This window comes from Thermobia domestica, chromosome 7 (assembly GCF_964235325.1).
Source record: "Thermobia domestica chromosome 7, izTheDome1.hap1.1, whole genome shotgun sequence".
NCBI classification, from domain to species: domain Eukaryota; kingdom Metazoa; phylum Arthropoda; class Insecta; order Zygentoma; family Lepismatidae; genus Thermobia; species Thermobia domestica.
In genome coordinates this window covers 169,599,502-169,622,284 of record NC_137460.1, presented here as the reverse complement: position 1 = coordinate 169,622,284, position 22,783 = coordinate 169,599,502, and the positions used below count along the sequence as shown (strand labels likewise).

The following is a 22,783-nucleotide window of genomic DNA, read 5'->3' as shown; positions in this document are numbered from 1 at the left end:
CGATTCAATGGTTCCAATTTGCTTGCCCGTAAGGGCAAAATTTAAAATAAAAAGTATTCTCATAGATCGAAGATAGGTAACAGTGGTCTAAAATCTGTCCAGATGGCGTGTATCTTATGATGCAAGCATGGTTGATACTCTGAATGCTAACATGACCAGGCACAGAACAGAGAAAGACCATTGGGTCACCCTGTTGTGGTATCTACCAACGATATCCCGTGTGAAGCCACTACGCAAACATACAATATCACTCTGAGAATCGGTATGAATCACATGATCTAGTGAAACAAAAAGCTTGTGTTTCAGGAAAGCGTAACTCTTGTTAATGTGATAGTGAAAACAATTTTTATTTTTCTGTTTTTCAATTCTTATTTAAAAACGTTACAAAGAAATCTTACCTGAAACGATTGGGGAAGAGTTCTTTCAACCGTACTGCTGCTCTGTAATCTGCAACAAGATCTGCACATAGACGAGCAGGATCGAAACAATCTGGATTACCTGGGCACCAATCTCTGTGTTTCCTCGACTGTATTGTACCTCTCGGGTCTCTTACCAGAAGAAGAACTCTAATATTTAACCTGAAAAAAAGATAGGAAAAAATTAATATGCACTATAAACGAGATTGTTTGGAGGTTACGATTAAGAGTATGGAAAAATCATTTAAACGATAGAACTAGAAGATAGATAAATGATAGCTTGCTTTTGCTCGATCTTCAAAAAATAAAAAAAGGTTAACCTTTACGAAAATAATAATTAAAAGCTTTAGCTGGTTTATATTTCTTAGTAGCTAAATAAAGAAGTTCACTTCGAAGTTCAACGTTTCCACAAATCTTCCCAACTTGTACATCTATATATAAAAAATTGAAAATCACTATGTTTGTGACTCTAAATCTCCTGAAGCAACCGACCGATCTCGATCAAATTTGTAACATGGATGAGGTTCGAGGCTATTCACTTTGATGGTAAAACTAAGGGTTAGGGGAAAGGGGGAGGGAGTATAAAAAATAAATAAAACTTAACTCCTGAACCACTCGACCGATGTTGATCAAATTTTCAATATAGATGGGGTTCAGGCCTGGGATCGTTTTTATGATTTAAATTTGACGAAGCAACGTAGGGGTAGAGAAGGAGGGGGAGATATATAAAAATCAATTTATATAAGGCTGAAAGTGACTATTTTCGTAACTTAATAACTCTTGAATTACCCGACCGATCTCAATCAAATTTTCAAGATACATGAGGTTCGGATCTGGAAACATTTTTGTAATTTCACTTTAACGGTAGATCCTAGGGATGGAGGAGGACGTAAAAATAAAAACTAACAAAACCTAATAACTTTTGAACCACTCACCGAATCTCGATCAAATTTTCAACATACCTGAGGGTGGAGCCTTGGGTGTTTTTTTATCGTTTCAACTTTGACGAACGAACGTAGGGGAGGTGAGGAGGAAGATTGATGAAGTCACAAAGGCAGTCATTTTTATTTTATTTTATTTTTTTTCATATCTCTTGAACCGCCCGACCGATCTCAATCAAATTTTCAACATACATGAGTTTAGGAGCAGGGATTACTTTAGGCTATTCACTTTGACGATGCAACGTAGGGGACGGGGAGGGGTAGAGAAATTTAAAAAATAATCAAAAATGACCGATATCAGTGTTCAATCCATAGTTTTCGGGGTCGATGAGAAAAACATCCAATCTTTTCTGATGCTGTTTCAATCCAAGTTCTGTCCTGATCGTTGGGGAGGGTACAACGTAGAGGAGGAGGATAAAAATTTAAAAATGATCAAAAATGACTTATATTATTGTCGAATCCATAGTTTTAGGAGTAGCTGAGATTAACAGTGACAATTCTGAAGTCATGTGCCGCAGCACGGAAAAGGGGAGGGGGAGCTATACATAATAATAATAATAATAAAACGAAAATGACCAATATTAGTGTCTAATCCATAGTTTTCGGGATCATTAAGATGAGCAGTGACATTTCCGATCCGGTTTAAATCCAAAATCAGCCCCGTCACTTCGGGGAGGAGAGAAAAAGATACATAAAAATGCTCAGATATGGCCGCTATCAGAGTACAATTTATAGTTTTCTGGATCGCTTATATGAACAATGATACTTTCGATCCCGTTTAAATTCAAATTCAACCCCGCAACTTGGGAAGGAGAGGAAGATATATTTAAAAATGATCGAAAATGACCGATATTAGTGCTGAATCCACATTTTTTGGGGTCGCCGAGGTGAACAGTGACACTAATTGAATTACGGAAAAAAAATTATTTCTACAGTATTACAACACGAATCACACTTAATTTACAACTAAAAGAAAAGATTGTTACTACGTCATAACGTTCCCAAACATTAACAAAAACTGTGTAAACATGCTTGGTGCAATAAACAATAAAAAAAATTAATGGCAATAAAATACATGATACTTATTTATTTCAACCCAGCGAAGCGGGATGCTAGTATATATATATATATATATATATATGCTAGTATATATATATATATCGGCTACAAGTTCAGAGGATTTGAACAATTATTGAGCCGTTATCTACCCAGAAATGTAAATTAACTGACACGTGTGCGCGCGTTTTTTTTTGGGGGGGGGGGGGTTGAAATGAGCTTGCGAGGATCTTTTCGAGAATACTGACCTTTCGCTTGGGGAACAGGTTTTCCATCAGGGGAACAAGGCCTGTTCCCCAAAGCGAAGATTATAGATCGTCTTAAAAAGATCATCCCATGCTCCTAAAAAAATTGATGTTCCAATATGTTCTCTAACAATAAGGCATCATCACCGTAAAATTTACATTCGGTGTGTATTTTAGTATTCATTTTCATTCCCGTGTGGCAGCGTAATCAGATTGGTGTTTAAGTTGGGATTCCGCTCTCGAGAATGTGTGTAATGCTCTCCGAGTTCCTAACTCCATGTAAATAGAATTAATCTAGTCCAAGGGATACAGCGTATTTACTTGTGCAAAACCGACCAGGATATCTTCGCGAAAGAAGTCTATGTCATATTTGAACATCCATTTCAGATACTACTATAAAGTGTTAGGTTTAAGCTTAATACTTTATTATTATTATTATTATTATTATTATTATTATTATTATTATTATTATTTCGTAATATTGGATAAAGGTTCTTCCAGATAAAGATTTTAATGTTGGTAGTTATTATCTCTGATAGCAAAAGGTTGGTTTAGCAGAAGACCAAAGTTTTGTCATGAAATAAAGAAGAAAGATTTAAGTTAAAGGTGTGTGACTCTCATGAATTTTAGTTACATAGGTGCAATATATATATTAACATATGAAAATTTTACGGATCGAAATCCGGGAGTCGACATACACAATTTATATCCACACATAACTTATGCAATAATAACCATATTAGCATGGGGGCAATTTAGAATGCAATCTCATAACAAACTTGAACATTTAATTTTAGGTAGAACGGTTAATGTGTTAAGATGGATAGTTATGATTGGATAAATAACAATAGAGATAGATCAGATAATTACCCAAATTGGTGCTGTGGCCTTACGTCAAAATCAGTAACAACTGTCATATTGAATTTAGAAGTTAGGTTATGAGTTGAATGAATTGGTAACGAAGTTGAATAATAGAAGTGTGTTATCAATTTGCAACCAGCATGTACTCACCCAGATTTTGATCAGTGAAGATTTGAGAGGTTCTGATGATCACTTTTTGTCTGATGATCACTTCACAACTCTCTCGAGTTCATTACTCTTTTGTCCACCTACCTTTTCTTCCTCGTTTTTGGTATCGTCATTTCTTCCGCTTACAATTACGTTTTCAGAATTACCTCATAACTTGAAGTAGGAAGTGTTTGTTATTGCCTTGACACATTGTTACATAACATAATTATATTTCCTATTAAAAGAATGTTTTATCTAGACATAGTTTTGAATTGTTACGAGTCTTCCTTAATTTCTTTACACGTGTGAACAACCTAACAGCACCAGATTGGGAACATGCATGCGTCCTTGCAAAGTGACAGGTAAAGAAAAATCTCCACACAGCAAAACAGAAATAGAGGTCAGTTTTAGATTGATTGTGTTTTGTGACGGAGTGAATTGTATGTGTTTTTGAGATTTATCCGCTGATATGTTGGTAAGTATGTCTTGTATCATTATACAAAACAAACCAAAAAAAATCACTCGTTTTATTTTTTTAAAAAAAAACTGATTTCATATTATGTGAATTTGCACTAATATTCACAACTGCACTACACTGAAAAAATTGTGAAATATATATAAGTAACATGAAGATAATCATAATTATATCCATCACCATAACTATTTGTGGATCACTCATTTTTTTTGTACTAAAAATTTAAATATGCACTAAAACACCACACTATTTACATAATAAGATAATAATTTCTAAGTAAAATAAATAAATTAAAATTATACATTTGCATCAAACAGTAATTTACAGCAATATATGATTGTAAAAATATGTAAATAAGTTTCGGAGATAAGGCGTATAGTATGTAGTATTTAGAAACAATGGATAACAATATAATACATATGTAAAATTTTTCTGAACAGTTGATATATTATTTTTATTATTCTATTGTTCGCTTGTTTCTGTTGCACTTTATTTAATAATATTTATATAATATTTACATAATTATATGTAACATATTCAATATTAATACGATATTATTTTACACATAATCACTTACCACTGTTCACTTTCACATATAGTGGGAAATTTACACTAGAGGGAGGGGAGGGTTCAGACGAGTATTTCCTGGTTCATCCTATTTCCATTTGATATGGCAGAAATCCAGATGTGTCCTCTTACGTTGGTACTTGGCGAAATTTAAGTGTCCGTGGAAAACTTTGGTGGAATTAAATCCTTAATATCGTCTTGATGTAGAGATGATTATTTATTAGCATATAGGTATAGAGTCGACATAGCCGTCTTGAATATATTCTATACAGTCGATAGTTGGTGATTTGTAATTACAGAACTCTTGAGGTGTTTAGAGTACATGCATGCAGGTTTGATTGACACGACACAAATTCGACTTGAGAAATATTTGAAGTATAGTTGGAATAAATAACTATGTAATTTAAACCATGAATGCGCAGATAAATATTATCTGAAGAAAAATTAAGTATGTTTTGATTTTGCTCGTTTTCGTAGTAGATATCCTCATATACAGGGTCTAGTTGAGGTAAAGATGGGATTTGAATAGAACTAATTTTCTGTTGTGGCTGTTGAATTACATTTTCTGAAGATTTCCTGCATTGAAAATAAATAAAAATGGCTAACATAAGAAAAATTAAGATAGAAATGAAAGTCAATATAATTATATGGAATATGGCGAAGTTCATGTTGATTATTTGCCTATAAAGGAAAACAGAAGAAAATACTATATAATTATAGTATGGGAGTTAAATGAATAGATTTATTACATAAGACACAACATATATTTGTTTCATATGCGCATACACATTTCCAAAAATTCGCTTTGCGAACAACTTCTTTTTTTGTCCAGTTTGATGTTTTCGGGTCGCTTTGCAAGAATTTGATTTTCAAAACTGGATTTTTCTTTCAAAGAAAATAATAGTCTGTCTTTGGATTTGCTTTGCAAATCATGTTATGACTATTATTTGATTACTTCAGTAAAAAAACCTAGGTTTATACCATCATGTTACAATAATATTTTTCGTATAAAGAAACATTTCATACATTATTCGTTTGCACGTGCTGAAAATCATTGACAGTTTCTACATTATGTGAATGTAATTTCATATTTATATTCGATAACTCCCTATTAATTTTAAATAATTTTATAGATAAAAATATGATAATAAGAGGGGACAGTACAGCATTTGTAATAGATATTATTAATAGCAATGACATTGAGTCATTAGAAATTTGTAAAGATGGAGTGTAGGCAGTTACAGTTATGTTTTCTATTTGCTGCGCTAAAGATTCCAACTTATTGGAGAAAGTATCCATATGAGGAAAAAATGGAGGATAAATGATGTTAGGCATTAAAATTTTCTGAGTTAAATTTAAAGTGCGTCGTGAGTCAAGAATTTGATCGGCTATTGTTATGGACTCAAAATCTTCGTACACGAAAAATGAAGCATTTTCATGATTGACGTTGACACTGCTATAGGCTGGTTTTCCGTGTATCCTTTTAATTAGGTGACCATTTACACTTGTGGAGAGAATTATTCTTAAAGGAGTATGCTTGTAAATAAATTTAGCATTTGTTTCTTTTGTTTGCATTTCACAAAATTCTGTAGACTTATGATACTATAAGTTTGATAAACATTTCGCTTTAGGTAAGATCGACATTTGATTAGTGTAGCAAAGAAACAAGAAAGAAATCTAATGGCACTGATCTTTTTCTATTAAGTGAAGAGAATCTTGGTATAAGTATACGTGTTCTGGAAGCTTGAAGGAAACAATACGATTTTGTGATAAAAACCCAAATTGGTTACTTGGTATAGTGACTTTATGTTTTGTGGAAGAATTAATGGAATGTCTAATAAAACAGATAGCGTATGAGTGTTGGAACTATACTCTAAAAGAAGCGTTTTCGTAATAGCATAAAATAAACCTGTCTTTTTGAAACACAATATACTTGAGTAAAGAATGGTTAGCAATAACCTCTTTAGCATGAATACAATTTAGAATTCGAAAAGTTAATTTATTTGATAGCACATCTCTAAAGGTACGTAATGTTTCATCTTGTGAAGCTTCAAAAGCTTCTTTAGCTAATAACCAAGCATCAGACGACAGATGGTTACAACATTGTTCAAACATGTCCTTCTTTAATTCCTGAAGAGCCGATTGTATTACCAAAAGTGTGTCATGGTGTATAGACATTTGATTCTTAAAATCTGCCTTCAATTTTGAAATTTCAGTAGTGAGAATTCGATCGTGATTTTTGAGATTGTTAACTACGTGTTTTAACTTTAGTGTTTCGTAATAATTATATGATGAGAAGCCAAGACTTAAAAGTCCAGATAAAGCTGAGAAGAATAAGGAACGTTTCTGCTTAGACTCACATGCTAACGTGTTGTTTTGTTCCGACAACATGAAATGACATGGAATGAGATTCGCTGATTGGTGGTAAAATGTGTCATTTTGGATCCAAGATTTTGCAAATAAATGTGAATTAGAATAATGGTTAATTCGTATTGTTTCAAATTTCAAATCAAAACGTATCTTTAAAGGCATAAAAATTTGGTCATTATGTTGAAGCGAAAGTCCAAATTTATGAATAGCAACGCCGAACTTCTGTAATGTTAATTGAGAATGTTGAATTAAATCGTGCACACTTGCGTATGTATCGTCACTAGCAAAAATAATAATTGAGGCTATGATCTATTTCCTAATGATTTCGTTTATGTCTGAAATAAAAAGGAGAAAACGAAATAATAGGTTAGGTTCTGTACTTTACTAATACGAAAATATAACATTAATTAATCTAAAATGCAATCTTATATATATATATATATATATATATATATATATATATATGTGTGTGTGTGTGTGTGTGTGTGTGTGTTTCAGTTAATATCTCCAACGAAAATGTTTATTCTGGGGGGGAGGAATTACGATTCGAATAACGTCCTATACTACCCCAAAGATAGATAAAAGAGACAACACAATGTTACAAGAGTAGTAAATCGTATTCAATGTTCGAAAAATGAAGGTTTGAACTACATTTCTGCAGCTCGTTTTTTTTTTTTTTTTTTTAAGCTCTTAGCTTAAGGTTTGGTTGAGTTTTAGGAGAGCGCCTTATACTCGCTCACCCACAAAGAATACTATTTAGTACAAATAGGCCACACCAACATATAATCTAACTTAAACCATATTTACAGAGAGGAAAGGGGATGAAATGAAAAATATTCTAATTTACTCTTTTCTTTCATGAAATTCACTAATTATGATATTTAAGTTATTTTGATAATTTAGATATAAACTTATTCTTGCACAATTATGCTGTGTTTCACTGGTTGCATATTTCCAAGGATGGCGTTTGCCTCTTCTAGTTCTTTGTTCGCATTTTCATTCGCTGTTAAAGATTGCAGCGGCTTTAATCGACGTACTTCTATCTCGTCTTGGACATCATCTCCTTTTGCAGTTTTAAAAGAAACAAGATATTTGTTTGAGCTGGGCAAACGTGATAGTATTACACCTTGCTTGTCATAACGGAAATCAAATGCTGCTGGTATTCCTTTATGTCTTGTCAGGTTTTGAATGAGCAATTTTTGTCCAGGGTGAAACTGTGTTTGCGCATGAAGGTCTTCGTATTTCTCCAATTGCTCTCTCGCGAGTCGCATTGTTTCCATCCGTTCGACATTTTCTTCCTTTTGAATTGGAGTATTAAATTGAAGATCAAAAACTATCTTTGGTTCAAATCCATGGAGCAGACAGAAACGTGAATATTTAATTGTTTGATTCTTCAAATTATTTAATCCAAATCCAGTTTGCGGTAACATGATGTCTCAATTATTTCCAGTTGATTTGATGTAGTGACGTAACGCTCTTTGAATTGTGTCGCTTGTTTTCTCAGCCAAATTGACAGAATAATATGAATTAACTGGAATGAATTTCAATTCTATTCCCATAATTTCGCTAACTCTGACATGATCTTACTTTTATGAGCAGGAAGATGATCTAAAATTAAAGATGATGGTGCTCCATATTTTAAAATGAGTTTATTATAAATAGCAGTCGCAATAGTGTCTCCCGTTAAATCCGGTATGCTTTCAGCTATGACATATCTTGTACAAGCATCACACATAATTAAAATATACTTGTGACGATATGTAGAAGATGTTGGGAAAGGGCCACATTGGTTAATTGAGACTACTGAAAATGGGGTCGCCTTTGGAAATATTTGATGCTTAATAGTAGCTACATGGTTTCCTCTTTTATTTACTTGACAAGAAACGCATTGTCTAATTTTCTGACGAAAATAATTACGCATATGTGGAACATACACCTTTTGTAGCGCCAATTGATATGTACGATTCTGGCCAGCGTGCGCCGCAGCTGGCGAATGAGCGTGCAATATGTTAAAAATTTCATCTCTCATTTTAAATGGAACACACAATAAACGCTTCGTAATATTTCCAAATCTATGTGGACGGTATAACTTTCCATCAATTAATTGAAATGCTCTAGCTTGCCGATCCAGCTTGTAGTCTTCTCCTTGCTTATTTTTCTGTAAGCATCTGTATATGGGTCCAAAATAAGGGTCAGTCTTCTGCATTTTTCCAATGTTTTTGGGTGCTTGGAAATTTATTAAACATCTCTCTTGGTCCAAATCTTGTAATAACAAGTCTCTCGGTTGCGGGGGAACAACCGAAATGCGACTCATCGAGTCTACAGGGTTATTCTCATTGCGGACATGAACAGGGATAAAATCATACTCCGACCAAATTAAACTCCAAAGAAGTACCTTGGGCGGTAGATTTGCTGTTGTCTTGAGGTAGACTAATGCTCAATGTTCCATTTTCAAATAAAAATGCCTTCCTATTAAATAATATTTAAATGCCTTCGCTGCAGCTAATACGGTTGAAAATTCCTGTTCTATTGTTGAGAGACGCTGCTCTGCTGGTGTCAAAAGCCTCGAGTAATAACCAATGGGAGTCCAATCTTGTAATTTTTCGTCTGTACACTGCGTACACATTGCAGAAATTTCGGTTTTGGATAAATCTGTCTATAAACACAGAGGTGTGTCTGGCCGGTAAGGAGCTAGCATTGGTGCTTCCAAAAGTTTTTTCTTTAACGTTTTAAATGCCTATTGGTGGGTAGAGTTCCAATTAAATTTCACGCCCTTTTTTAATAACTTTTGTAGATTTTGTATTACTTCCGCGTAATTAGGTAAAAACTTCCTTACAAAATTCCACAAACCGAGAAAGGATCTAACGTTCTTCGTCGATTTCGGGACAGGATAAGTTTCAATTGCTTTCAACAGCCGATCTGAGATTTGGTAGTCATGACGCGACACTTTATGTCCGAGCGCTAAAATTTCTTGAAATAAAAATTGAGATTTTTCTACTGGAATTCTAAGTCCTGATTTTCTAAGACGTTTAAATAGATCTCTTAAAATCTCAATAATTCGCTCCTGTGAGTTGGCAAAAACGTACAAATCATCTACATGACAAGTCATGTTTTCTGGATGGATGTTAGCCAACTCCATAGACATGCATCTATTGTATACAGCTCCACTATTTACAAATCCTTGGGGAGTAAAGTAATGCTGAAATGTTCCGAGTGACGGTAGAGAAAAGGCAAAATATGGAGGAGAATCTGGTGTTGATTCTATATTAAAATATGCCGATGAGACGTCCAAATTTACATACCAAACATATCCAGCCATGGAAGAAATTATATCATGAATAGGTGTAAAGCCAAAGAATGATGGACCACTTTTGAATTCAACAGTCGCATATTGGTTACTTTTCTCAACTTTCCCGATGGTTTTCTCAAAAATAACACGGGCGAATTAAAAGGAGAATTAGACCTTTCCACAACACCTTGCTGAATTAAAGTATTCATGTATTCACGCACTTCTGCTTGCAAGGCTTTCAGTATTTGATATTATTTACGACAGGTAGGTAACTGACTTTAGTTGCACCCTATATTGATATCCTCTCGCGCGGTCTAATCTATTTGGATTCCATGTAAAAATATCGGCCAATTCCCAACATAGATCTATTACTTTTTGTTTATATTCCGGACTAGCTTTTTCTCCTATTTTCAATTTTGAAGCATCAAATAACCTTTGACCTTCTTCCAAAAATTCGCGATTTATGTAATCGTCGTCTTCTAATGCTGCAATAACATCAGTGAGTAGAATATATATATACGTCTTCTGCCTTGCCCATTACAAAATTAGTATTTAATACTACCTTATGCGCTAATGGATTTACTATTTCAATAACTGGAGACTTATCTGCCACAAGAGCTCTCGGAATTAAAATTCTTAACCTTTCCGGTAATTCTTGATTCGGTTCGGTTCTTTATGTGACCTAGATTGTTTTAATGTTAATGGAACGATAATCTTATATCTTGCTGGTAACACAGATATCTTCTTTACAACAAATTTAAGGGCAAGAGCTCCCTCAATCAAAAAGAATACGAAACTCGATACATTATGCTCCTTGTTTACATCAATTTCTGCATTCTTGGGTGGTAATCGAAACCTAGTTAACGTTAAAGGATTCTTTCCTAGACAGAAGTTAGCATGGTTAAATATTAAGAAATCGTTTCCTTTTAACACTTTCGGTTTAAAATGCTCTAAGACACGGAATTTGTGGTGAAAAGTCCTTTCATTAATGCAAAATCTAACAATTGCCATATATTTTATAAATACAGGGTTCTGAGATACACCCAACACTTTAGTCTGTGTTTCAATAAGTGTTACATTTCTAGCCAACAATGATTTTCCTATGATGCTGATACTAGAAGCAGAATCAGCAATGGCACTGACTGTAGTCTATAGGAAACTATAGACTATAGGAAACTATAGACTATAGGAATTTACGTCTATAGGAAACTTAGCTATTTCCTTTTCTATATTTAAAGGGACTTGAATTAATTCCTTCTTCGATTTTCTAGCATCTTTACACCATTCGTTATATGTGACTAGGTTATCTTTCTATTCACGGTTTGGATTATTAGGCTGTACATTGTTATTCTCCGAACATGCACCGCCCTCATGCATGGATGAACTCAGTTTAAACCTTGCATTTGAGATGCATTTGCATTTGAGACCTGCGTATTTTGATAAGTAGGAACTACATATTGGGGAAAACTGTTGTAATGGTACCATCTGTTGAAAGCACAGATTTCCCTGTGACATACAATTTGGGTCATTAACTACTGGTAATTGCCAAGTTTGATACATCTGGGGTACAAATGACGTTGTGGGTAGTAATTATTTCGACCTCTACTTCTAAAATTATTTTTACCCCTAAGTGCTCTGCCTCTATATGAACCTGTTCCAAAACTATTTTGTTACTGATACTTTCCTCTGAAATTTCCACGAACATTTCCTCTATGGAAACCTCTGTTGTTCTGATTAAGATTTTGTTTAGCAGAATTATTTCCCTGTGCTATCTGCACATTAGTTTCCTCACATTGTTTTTGTGTATCCTCAAGATTTTTCCATTTTTAACGTTAATTGTTCTAGTTGCTTCTGGACATTCTTTATTGCCTGCGATATTTTGTCATGTTGTTTGCTATTCCGTTCCGACCCACTAGTTTCAAATTAATTATCGTCATGTTTGGTCACTTTTGCAACCTGCGAATTAGATCTTATATTATTACGCGATCTCCTATTTTGACGGAAAACTATATTATCTTCATCTTCATCTGACTTGAATAATTCGGCCTCACTTGATTCTGATGATGTTTCAGAATCCGACGACATATATTTACGCAATTTTCCCAATTTATGCAGTTCCTTTTTCATTGATGAATTTAGTCTACTATGAAGCTCATGCTTCTTCCTATTTTTCACCCTACACCTATTTGTTTCGAGATTATTTGAGGCTTGAATAAACTCATCCAGTGAATTAAATTGCTGCACACCTACTCTTTCTAGAAAGCATGGCCTCAATCCGTTAGTCAAAATAGAAATAATCTGGGTTTCCGTTAATGTGGGTGCTCCTTTATCTTCAATCCTAATATATCGTATATGTAACTCTGTACAGACTCATGTTTCTTTTGAACTCTATTTTGAATTTTAGCGAAAATATCCACATTCTCTTTCGGTGTTTTGAAACACTTTTTTTTTTTTTTATTTCTTCCTTAAATGTCCCATATGATTTAGTATGTAACTGCTTCCTATTTATAAAAACACGTAATCTTTCTTTATCTTTTCCTGAAAAGCAAGTTATTACTAAATCTTTAGCCTCATCCGGGGATAATTTGTTGAGCTTTATAGTGTCGTCAAACGCAGAAAAGAACTGCTGAATAGTCATTTCTTTTGGGTCATATTTGGGAAAAGGAAAGGCATTGCTATATACATTTACAATAGGTCTTGAATTTTGGTTGGGTGTTCCTGACTGAGAATTAGATTGAGGAACATTCGTTTGGTTAACATTTTCACCACGTCTATTATTTGCTTGGGAGGGAGATGGAGGGGGCACCGTGTCTGATCTTAACTTCACTCTACGTCTGCTCATAAGTTTTATAACAATAAATATTTAATTCTTGAACGTGATTTCTGTACTGAACTAACTTCGTGTTTCAAGACACCCTTCGCACACGCCACTGTCTACATAAGCATTTCCTGTTATAATGCACTGCAATAAGATATCTAAGATTGCTTGACTTGCGAAAAACAACTCAATCATAAATACAAAACACATATATGTGTGTATGCAATATTTCATTGCTGTAAGTTAACACAGAATTTTCTATAGGATATGGTATGCACATACTCAAACATATATATCAGCACCATCCTGGATAATAACAAATCTAATATCCGATGTAATTTTTCTCTGCATGATTTGACTCCTTACTCATATATATGTGGCTTCGGGATCGATAGCTATATTTAAACGGAAAATTGTACTATCATTTATGTATAAAGACGTTAGCCATTAACTTCCTTTTGCACTCACTCCTATAACATGTTTCTAACAAGGCGCAAGCCACAAAATCCGGCGCTTATTCCACCATAACATATGCCAACTTATCGGACCGAAATCCGGGAGTCGACATACACAATTTATATCCACACATAGCTCATGTAATAATAACCATATTAGCATGGGGGCAATTTAGAATGCAATCTCATAACAAACTTGAACATTTAATTTTAGGTAGAGCGGTTAATGTGTTAAGATGGATAGTTATGATTGCATAAATAACAATAGAGATATCAGATCAGATGATTAGTCAAACTGGCGCTGTGGCCTTACGTCAAAATCAATAACAACTGTCATATTGAATTTAGAAGTTAGGTTATGAGTTGAATGAATTTGGTAACGAAGTTGAATAATAGAAGTGTGTTATCAATTTGTAACCAGCATGTACTCACCCAGATTTTGATCAGTGAAGATTTGAAAGGTTGATCCTTTTTGTCTGATGGTCATTTCACAACTGTCTCGTGTTCATTACTCTTTTGTCCACCTACCGTTTCTTCCTTGTTTTTGGTAACGTCATTTCTTCCACTTACAATTACATTTTCAGAATTACCTTATAACTTGAAGTAGGAAGTGTTTGTTATTGCCTTGACACATTGTTACATAACATAAGTTATATTTCCTAACATATAGTTTTGAATGTTACGAGACTTCCTTAATTTCTTTAGGTGTGAACGACCTAACAGCACCAGATTGGGAAATGAGTTTTATTCGCATTTAAAATATGAAAGTTTACAAAATATTAATGTCAAAATTAATAAAATATTATTTGCCCTTTACCAAATCGCTTCAGTCATATTACAATATTTTAAGTTTAATATTCACGTAAAAAAAATTGTATTCTACGATGTTTATTTACAACAGTACAGATTAGCAATACACAGTCAAACTAAGATGTATATTTTACTTCAGTTTTTGAGTTCTGGAACGTTCTACGACAGTGCTTCTCAAAGTGTGGGTCGCGACCCATTGGTGGGTCGTGGACCGTCTTTTGATAGGTCGTGAGAAATTCTCCTTTTAATTATAAAAGTTTTATTTTGATCTCGAAACATATGTTGTATAGTATTATTCAGAAAATGAAAATTGAAAGCGTTTGTTAATAAGATGAACAAGAAATGGTTTAGTGGTTGTTTGAATAAAAGTAGGTGGGCCAGGAAATACTTCTTACTATTTAATGTGGGTTCGCAGTAACAACAAGCTTGAGAACCATTGTTTTACGGTGTAAACTGAAAGTACATCATCATAAAAATTACAATTTTATGGTGAAGATGAGTGTGTACACATGGAAGAGGACTGTCTAAGATATAAATTTCCACTTTGCAGAGCATTTCTGCACAATGTAGAAAACCAATATTCTACGTTTACAAAGTCAAACCATTACAAATGATATAGTATAGTTAGAGCGAGTGAGTGTTTCTGCTCAATGAGAGAATGTGTATTTTATATTTATAAGTTATTAGTTGGAGTATAGAGCACCTCTATTAGAAATGTTCTAACCAGGATGGATTGATTTAAATCAGTCTTATTTAAATCAAGATTTAAATCACTTGATTTTTTAAATAAAAATCGTAGATTTAAATCGAATTCCGAAATAAATTAATTTAAAGTGAAAATAAGTAAAATACCGTTTCTGTTTTATTATTTCGATTATGAAAGTTAATAATCATAATACAATTAGACTCAAATATACAGTATAGTATGAAAACAAGTGTCATGCAGAGGATGATTAGAGAAAATCCCGTTTTGAACAGGTAACGGAGCAATTCTGCTTTATTCTTTTCGTAACGTTGGGTTTCGGTTTTAAAATCGTTAACTATTCCAACGGGGAAATCACCATCGACATTTAAGACGAAAATTCTTTTTTGTGCGTGTCTGTTTGTTTGTTCCCAGATAATGGATGTATTTAGAGGGGTCCCCCCCCTCTCCATTTTTTTTTTTTTTGTTTTTTTGTTAATTTTATAACTTTAGGCGAAATTTATCTATTTCATGCCGGAAGCTAGTTCTGATTTTTTTTTTAAATAGGCCCCTGCCAAATCTCAGTAACATTTGTGGAAAAAAGTGTCATTTTGGTAAACGTTGCTGTACTTTTTCCTTAATGCTTAACCTTTTAAATTATATCACCTATTTTTAGGTGATAGGGCAGAATCTTCATTATTCGATTAAAAAATTATCAATAAGGCTTTTAACTTCGTTTTCTTCAAGACTGGAGGCATTTTAGAACACGTTACATATGCTTTCACGCCTTTCTGCGCTGAGACATAGTGTGTGATGATGTCATAAGTTTAAAGAGATATTTTTTGTTATGAGTATTATTATTATTATTATTATTTCGCGGGTTACATTTTGCATTCAGAAGACTGAAATTTTGGACACTCGTTCAGTGCATCCCTTAATAATTTTCAGATGTTTTCAGATCTCTGCGTGGAAACAGCGGGGTCCAGAGGGGCAAATTTTTTTTTTTTTTTTTTAAAAGAAAGGATATTTTTAACAAAAATAGCATTTTTCACGATTTTCCCGCCTCAGATGAAGACATATGAATAATACCGTTTGAAAGGCTGTTCTATTCTGAAGAAAATGATGTTTATACTATGCTCCTAGGAAAAATAGGGATGTCTCAGGAAACTGTTACCTGAGTTCCTGTTTTATACGGAAATCTGGGATATTTGGGGAATATTTTTTTCGCGGCCTTACTTTTGCACTTACAAGATTGAAATTTGGCACATTTACTCGGTGCACCCCTCAGTATTCTTCAGATTTGTTTCAGATCTTTGCCTTAAAACAGGGAGAGGGGTCCACAGAGGTAAAAATTTAAAAAAATAAAAAGATATTTTTAACGGAAAATTCCTTTTTTCGTGATTTACCCGTTCCAGATACATGATGGAGACATTTGAAGGGTACAGTTTGAAAATTTGTTTTATTCTGAAGAGAATAATGTACAAATCATGATCCTAGGATAAATAGTGATGTTTGAGGAATTTTTTATATTACATCCGGGTCATCTGGGGCACTGAGGGAATGTTCTTAGCTCATTGTTAAATAGTTTCCTCACCCTTACTACTCAAGATAGAAGCTTGAAATTTTGTACATACATTTAGTACACCCCTTAGTATTTCCCAGTTGATTTTGAGATCTGTGCGTTAACACAGGGGAATCCAGAGGGGATCAAAAGAATAAAAAAAATTCCGATTACTCTCAAAATTTCCCGCTTCAGGGACATGATAGGGAAATGTGAATGTTATCGTTTGATAAGCTGTTCTATTCTAAAGAGAGTGATGTATGTACCATGATCCTAGGATAAATAGGGATGATGCTGTAGCTGTTTGACTGGAAGTCTATAATTTACCTTTAAAAAGAGCTATAATTTAAAAAGGTTAAGAAACATTGTTTGGGATTGATATAGGTTAACGATTGGGTATAATTCCAAATTCAACCCCAATACTTTCACTTAAATGGCATAATTACCATTTAATACTAATTCATAATGCTTTTTCTTCAGTTCGCGACTTGTATTATACGAGGAGAAAGATTTGATTTAAATAAAAAAAATCAACAAAAATGATTTTTAAAAAAAATCATGATTTTTTTCCACTCTGGTTCTAACTAACACAAGTGCGTTGTTTTTATGGGTTATAAAATGTTTTTTCCACTATCTTTGTCTGTGCGCATAACGGGAAAGTTCTACGATGCTAGTCCATACATATAAGTGAAGGTAGGTTAGTAGCCAGGATAGTTCATTTCTTTATCCGGAAGGAACGCTCAATGCTGAATGAGCATAATGCCGAGGGAAAGATGGCGAGAGAAGGAGTGTTAGTAGCCAGCTTGATTACTTTCTTTATTACGACTCAATTGGAATGCAGACCAGTGTTCTAGAACCCTTCTCGCATGACCTCCATCCCTTACGCGCTTGCTCCAAAACGGACGCACTCCCATGCTACCATGTCCCCCTCTGTTGCGCTCTTGCGCTGAATCGGTTTAGTAGCATTCTTACTGTTTATTGGTCATCTAGCACATGTCGATTAGTGTTTGCTCCACTGGGTAGGGTTTCTTGTACAATAATTCTTATGACATTCTCCGACGCGCAATGAAACCCGTAAGCAGCCACATTAATGTGCGTAGAGTGCACATTAATGTGCATTATTTATGCTCGTTAGTGTTTGTTGGCTTGCTTTGATGGTTGAAGATAGGGCTGCGAATAGAGAACCATTAGCCTATCAAAACTGTTTCCAGTTGAGTTCCGTGTCTTCTGAGGCCGGCCATGTGCTCTATCTTTCATATGACATCAACAAACATATAAGTTTACTTTACGTGACGATATATTGACGCTGCCAAGATTTTTCATTGATTGATTCAAAGGTCAAATTACTTGTTCTGAGCAATTTTCTATGCGGTATAATAAGCTGTCCGTCCTTTATAATAATGAAGTGTAATAATTTAATATTAATTGGCATATAACAAACAGTATGTGCATCTTTCAGAATTGTTTTCTTAATTAACCAAACGGTCAATTAACATGTCGCTGCCTTTTAAAACAGCAGTAGTAGTTACATTATTTTTTTCCTATTTTTATGCTTTTTAAATTCCTTTTTACTATTTATTACTATTATCGATGACTCGAGGTGTTATGCGTAATAATTTTTTTTAATCAGCTATCTAATTTACAGATAATGCATCAAGACTTTTCGAGAGCTCAGTGAGATAATTCTACAGCAATGGATAGCTGACATTAGTGTTGTAAAAAGTTTTTTTCTGTGTTTTTTTTTCAATGAAAAACATCGTTATTTTTCATGTTTCTTTCAAATGTCTATTTTTTCTGGCCAATATTATTTATTGATTTATGTTGCAGATTATTGAAATAATCAACAGAACTTGAGTCGCAGCCCTCGTAAGTTACAAATCGTTTGTTTCTTTGTACCTATAGGACAGTAGCGTAGGTAGAATTTTTTAAAGGGGGGGGGAGCTATGAAGAGCCCAAGAAAATTTGAGGGGGCCATCTCCAATGAATGAAAAATTTTATTCACATAAATACACACACACACACATTATATATGGTGCCTTCCATCTCAATTCAGGCAGAGCATGTACCATCACCATCTCAGATATTGTTGAAACTTTTTTTTATAGCAAGTACACATGTTTTTAAGAGACCCATATTTTTTTGTTTTGTTCAAAAAAAATTCCGGCCAAGTAATGGGCGCTCAAAGACGGGGAGTACAATTTATGAATTGTAAAAGACATGGAAAATGGTCAACTTCGGAGCCCCACCATTCAGCTATGGAGACAGGTAGAGTTATAATTATTGTTGTGGTATGTACATAGGGATATAAATAAACTATATTTTATTATAGTTTGGTTTGCGTATGCGTATCTTTTTGTACATAAATTAACAAATGAACGTTAATTTATCAGAAAAGTAGAAGTTTACGAATTTTTTTCGAGCACTTCCGGTTCGAATTTTAAAATTCTGTTCTCACGATTGGTAAGACCTAGTTACCCGCTTTCCGAAAAAAATGTTGTATCGCTTCTGTGTGCAACCGTTTGGTCGCAAAAAAATTCGAGAAATTGTAAAATTCTCAAAAATCGCCATTTTTGGGCGCCATTATCTCAAAAACACCATCTTTTAAAATTCTGAAATTTTGTCAGATAGTTTAGCTTTACATGAATAATAAACACACCAAATACCATTCTCGACCAATGCTTCATGAATTAACTACCGCGTTTTGAAGTTAGCGAAGTTTCGTTAACTTTGATGTCACAGTTAGCAACACTGGAAACAATAAAAGTGCAATGATTTGATGTTTGTGGTTCACATTAATTAAATGAAGAATAAAAGGTTTTCCTGACTGGTTTTTTATTATTTTGATCAAAAAAGCTCTCTGGAATAGTAAAATGAGCCTCCCCTTACTCGTCCGGTTTCTTAAACCGAAGTAATCTGAAATGGAAATTACGATTACGAAACACACAAATTTTAAGTTTACTGAAAATGGCCATCCAATAAATTCTGATCATCTATAAAAAGCCTGAACTATTACCTCTGATGACTTGGAATGATCCAGACAAAGTCTCAATTAAGTGCGATGTCATTACAGTGATCGAAAAAGGACAAAAAGTTAAGAAAAAAAATCGAAACAATTTCTTACGCGTTCCATCAAAGAAATTTACGGACTTTCTTTTAAACAGAACAATCTCAGCATAAGAATGGGTTACTCGGAATTTTATAGTATTCGACTAAAGTGGGCCAGTCCGCAACCTACTAGGGAAGTGTGTGTGTGTGTTGAGCAAATTTTAAGTTATCTGCTACTGCGTTGCAACAAATCATAGGTGCAACCTGTATTGAAGCTGTCATGAGTGACCTATTTCCTTTAGTAGTATGATCCGCTGAAAATGACAGCTGTCTTCTTCAAGAATGTAGTGAATGTCCTGGGATGAAAGGAATAAGTGTGGAGTCTTTGATCCTGCTGAAAATGAAAGTGTTACGTACGCCATATGGGAAAACAATGATCTCGTTATATATATATATATATATATATATATATATATATATATATATATATATATATATATATATATATATATATATATAAAGTGCCACTTTCCATTTTTGTATCGTACATTGCTGGTTTAACTGTAAGAATTTTAATTCATGACTACATCAAGAAAATCCAAAGATAATTAATTACTACCGAAAAGCATCGTATAAAATTTCAAGATACAAATTTTATTTTACTTCATGTGGACTTCGTTGAAAACTGGACTGTTATTCTGCAAAGTGAAATTCAGTTATATAACCGGAATATGGAATAACTGACAGTTTTGTTGTAATAAGCGACGACAAAACACGCGATTCGGGTCATGTACTCATAGCCATAGACAAGATTCTAAAAATACTCGAAGAAAAGCGAAAATATAGGTTATAGAAAAAGGTTCGAATACGTGGAAATAAGTGTCTACAATTTCCCAAACCGTGTCAGTGATTTATGATGGTGCTGCATCCCACCATCGCTTTCAGGTGTTCGAGATGCAGACAGGTTCGATAAAGCAGTGGTTTTGCAGTGAAACCGGCCATGCTAGGGTCTCTGCGACAGTATTGGGGAGGTGGGGGGATTGTAAAGAATGTGGCAACGCGGCATAACCTTAGGCAAAAACAGATACACAGTATTAAAACCGCAGAAGAATTCGTGAGTATAGTGCAAGTACAAACTCCGGGTATTACTCTCGTTTTGTTGCCTTGAACTGAATTCGACAACTTCCGGAAGAAAGAAAGAAAGAAAAAAAAGCAAGAATGGGAAAGTATGCGACCGGTAACTGGTATTCAACGAAGTCACCTTTGGCTTTCGGAAAATTGCGAAGTTTTTATGGCAGTAACGGGTCACCATAAACTAACTTCATGCTTCCCCCAAAATCGAGCTTCTGCAATTCAAAGTGTAGATGTAAAAAGTCTGCAAAAAGGAACTTCTGTTACATACATATGCGCAAAGGCGCCGATTTCTCTGTAGATTGGACTGGGGGGATTCAGATGCAGAAGGTATATATATGAGGATTTTACGACAAATTGCATTCAAATTATGCCAAATATTGCATATTCATAAATACAATAGGGGGCCCACATCAGTTTTGGGGGCTCCGGTCCCCATCAGGATCGGCGCCCTTGCATATACTTATGATAACCAGTGGTGCGTAGCAGAAATATGAATAAATCATGAATTACGTACAGTTGAAGTGCTGTTTATGCTTCCACATGGATTTTCAGCAGGATACAGGTTTCCAGAAGAGCATAAGAGAAGTGAAAATAAGTGTTTTGTGATTATCGACAATGTGCTACGCAGGGGCGGATCCAGGACGAACTTCTGGGGGGGGGGTGTAATACTGCTACTTAGAGCTACTTTTAAGAGCTCCAAACTCTGGAATGGGTTTTATTTATATATAAAATACGAAAGTTTCTTCTGGGAGGGCGATCGACTCCTTGGGTCCACTTCTGGACGAGTTGTGAGTGTACTACTGCTATTAGCGAAGAAGACACCAAGCAAGCAAATGATTGGTCCATGTGAAAAAAAATCAGTGAAATTTTGTTTCCGAAAACCATTTTAAGTAAGTGAACTTAAAATTTGTGTTCTTCGTAATCGTAATTTCCATCTCAGATTACTTAGTTTTTAAAAAAACGCAGAAGGGGGGAGGCTTATTTTACTATTTCAGAGCGCTTTTTTGATCAAAATAATAAAAAAACCAGTCAGGAAAACCTTTTATTCTTCATTTAATTAATGTGAACCACAAACATCATCAAATCATTGCACTTTTATTGTTTCCAGTGTTGCTAACTGTGACATCAAAGTTAACAAAACTTCGCTAACTTCAAAACGCGGTAGTTAATTCATGGAGCATTGGTAGAGAATGGTATTTGGTGTGTTTATTATTCATGTAACGCTAAACCATCTGACAAAATTTCAGAATTTTAAAAGATGGTGTTTTGGAGAAAATGGCGCCCAAAAATGGCGATTTTTGAGAATTTTACAATTTCTCGAATTTTTTACAACAAAATGGTTGCACACAGAAGCGATACAAATTTTTCTTCGGAAAGCGGGTAACTAGGTCTTACCAACCGTGAAAACAGAATTTTAAAATTCGAACCGGAAGTGCTCGAAAAAAATTCGCAAACTTCGGCTTTTCAGATAAATTGACGTTCATTTGTTAATTTGTGTACAAAAAGGTACGCATGCGCAAACCGAACTACAATAAAATATAGTTTATTCATATCTCTATGTACATACCACAACAAGAATATTAGCTCTACCTGTCTCCATAGCTGAATGGTGGGGCTCCGAAGTTGACCATTTTCCATGTCTTTTACAATTCATAAATTGTACTCCCCGTCTTTGAGCGCCCATTACTTGGCGGGAAAATTTTTTTCGACAAAACAAAAAAATATGGGTCTCTTAAAAACATGTCTAGTTGCTATAAAAAAAAAGTTTAAACAATATCTGAGATGGTGATGGTACAATTTTATTTTTATTTTTTTTTTTTATTTATTTATTTATTTTTTTTTTTGCCTGAGTTGATATGGATGGCACCATATATATGTGTGTGTGTGTGTGTGTTAAAGGTGAATGTTTTC

The 22,783-nt window shown here is 34.2% G+C and overlaps 1 protein-coding gene across 5 annotated transcripts in view; it reads right to left on the bottom strand.

The window, feature by feature from the left end:
- Window positions 1-22,783, bottom strand: part of LOC145690570 (carbohydrate sulfotransferase 6-like) — a 464,276-nt gene that overhangs the window by 97,979 nt on the left and 343,514 nt on the right. For all 5 annotated transcript variants that reach the window (XM_081765591.1, XM_081765593.1, XM_081765592.1 and 2 more), the window contains one exon: window positions 399-578. In XM_081765591.1, the coding sequence (XP_081621717.1) occupies window positions 399-578 (180 nt within the window). The remainder of the gene's footprint in view (window positions 1-398; window positions 579-22,783) is intronic.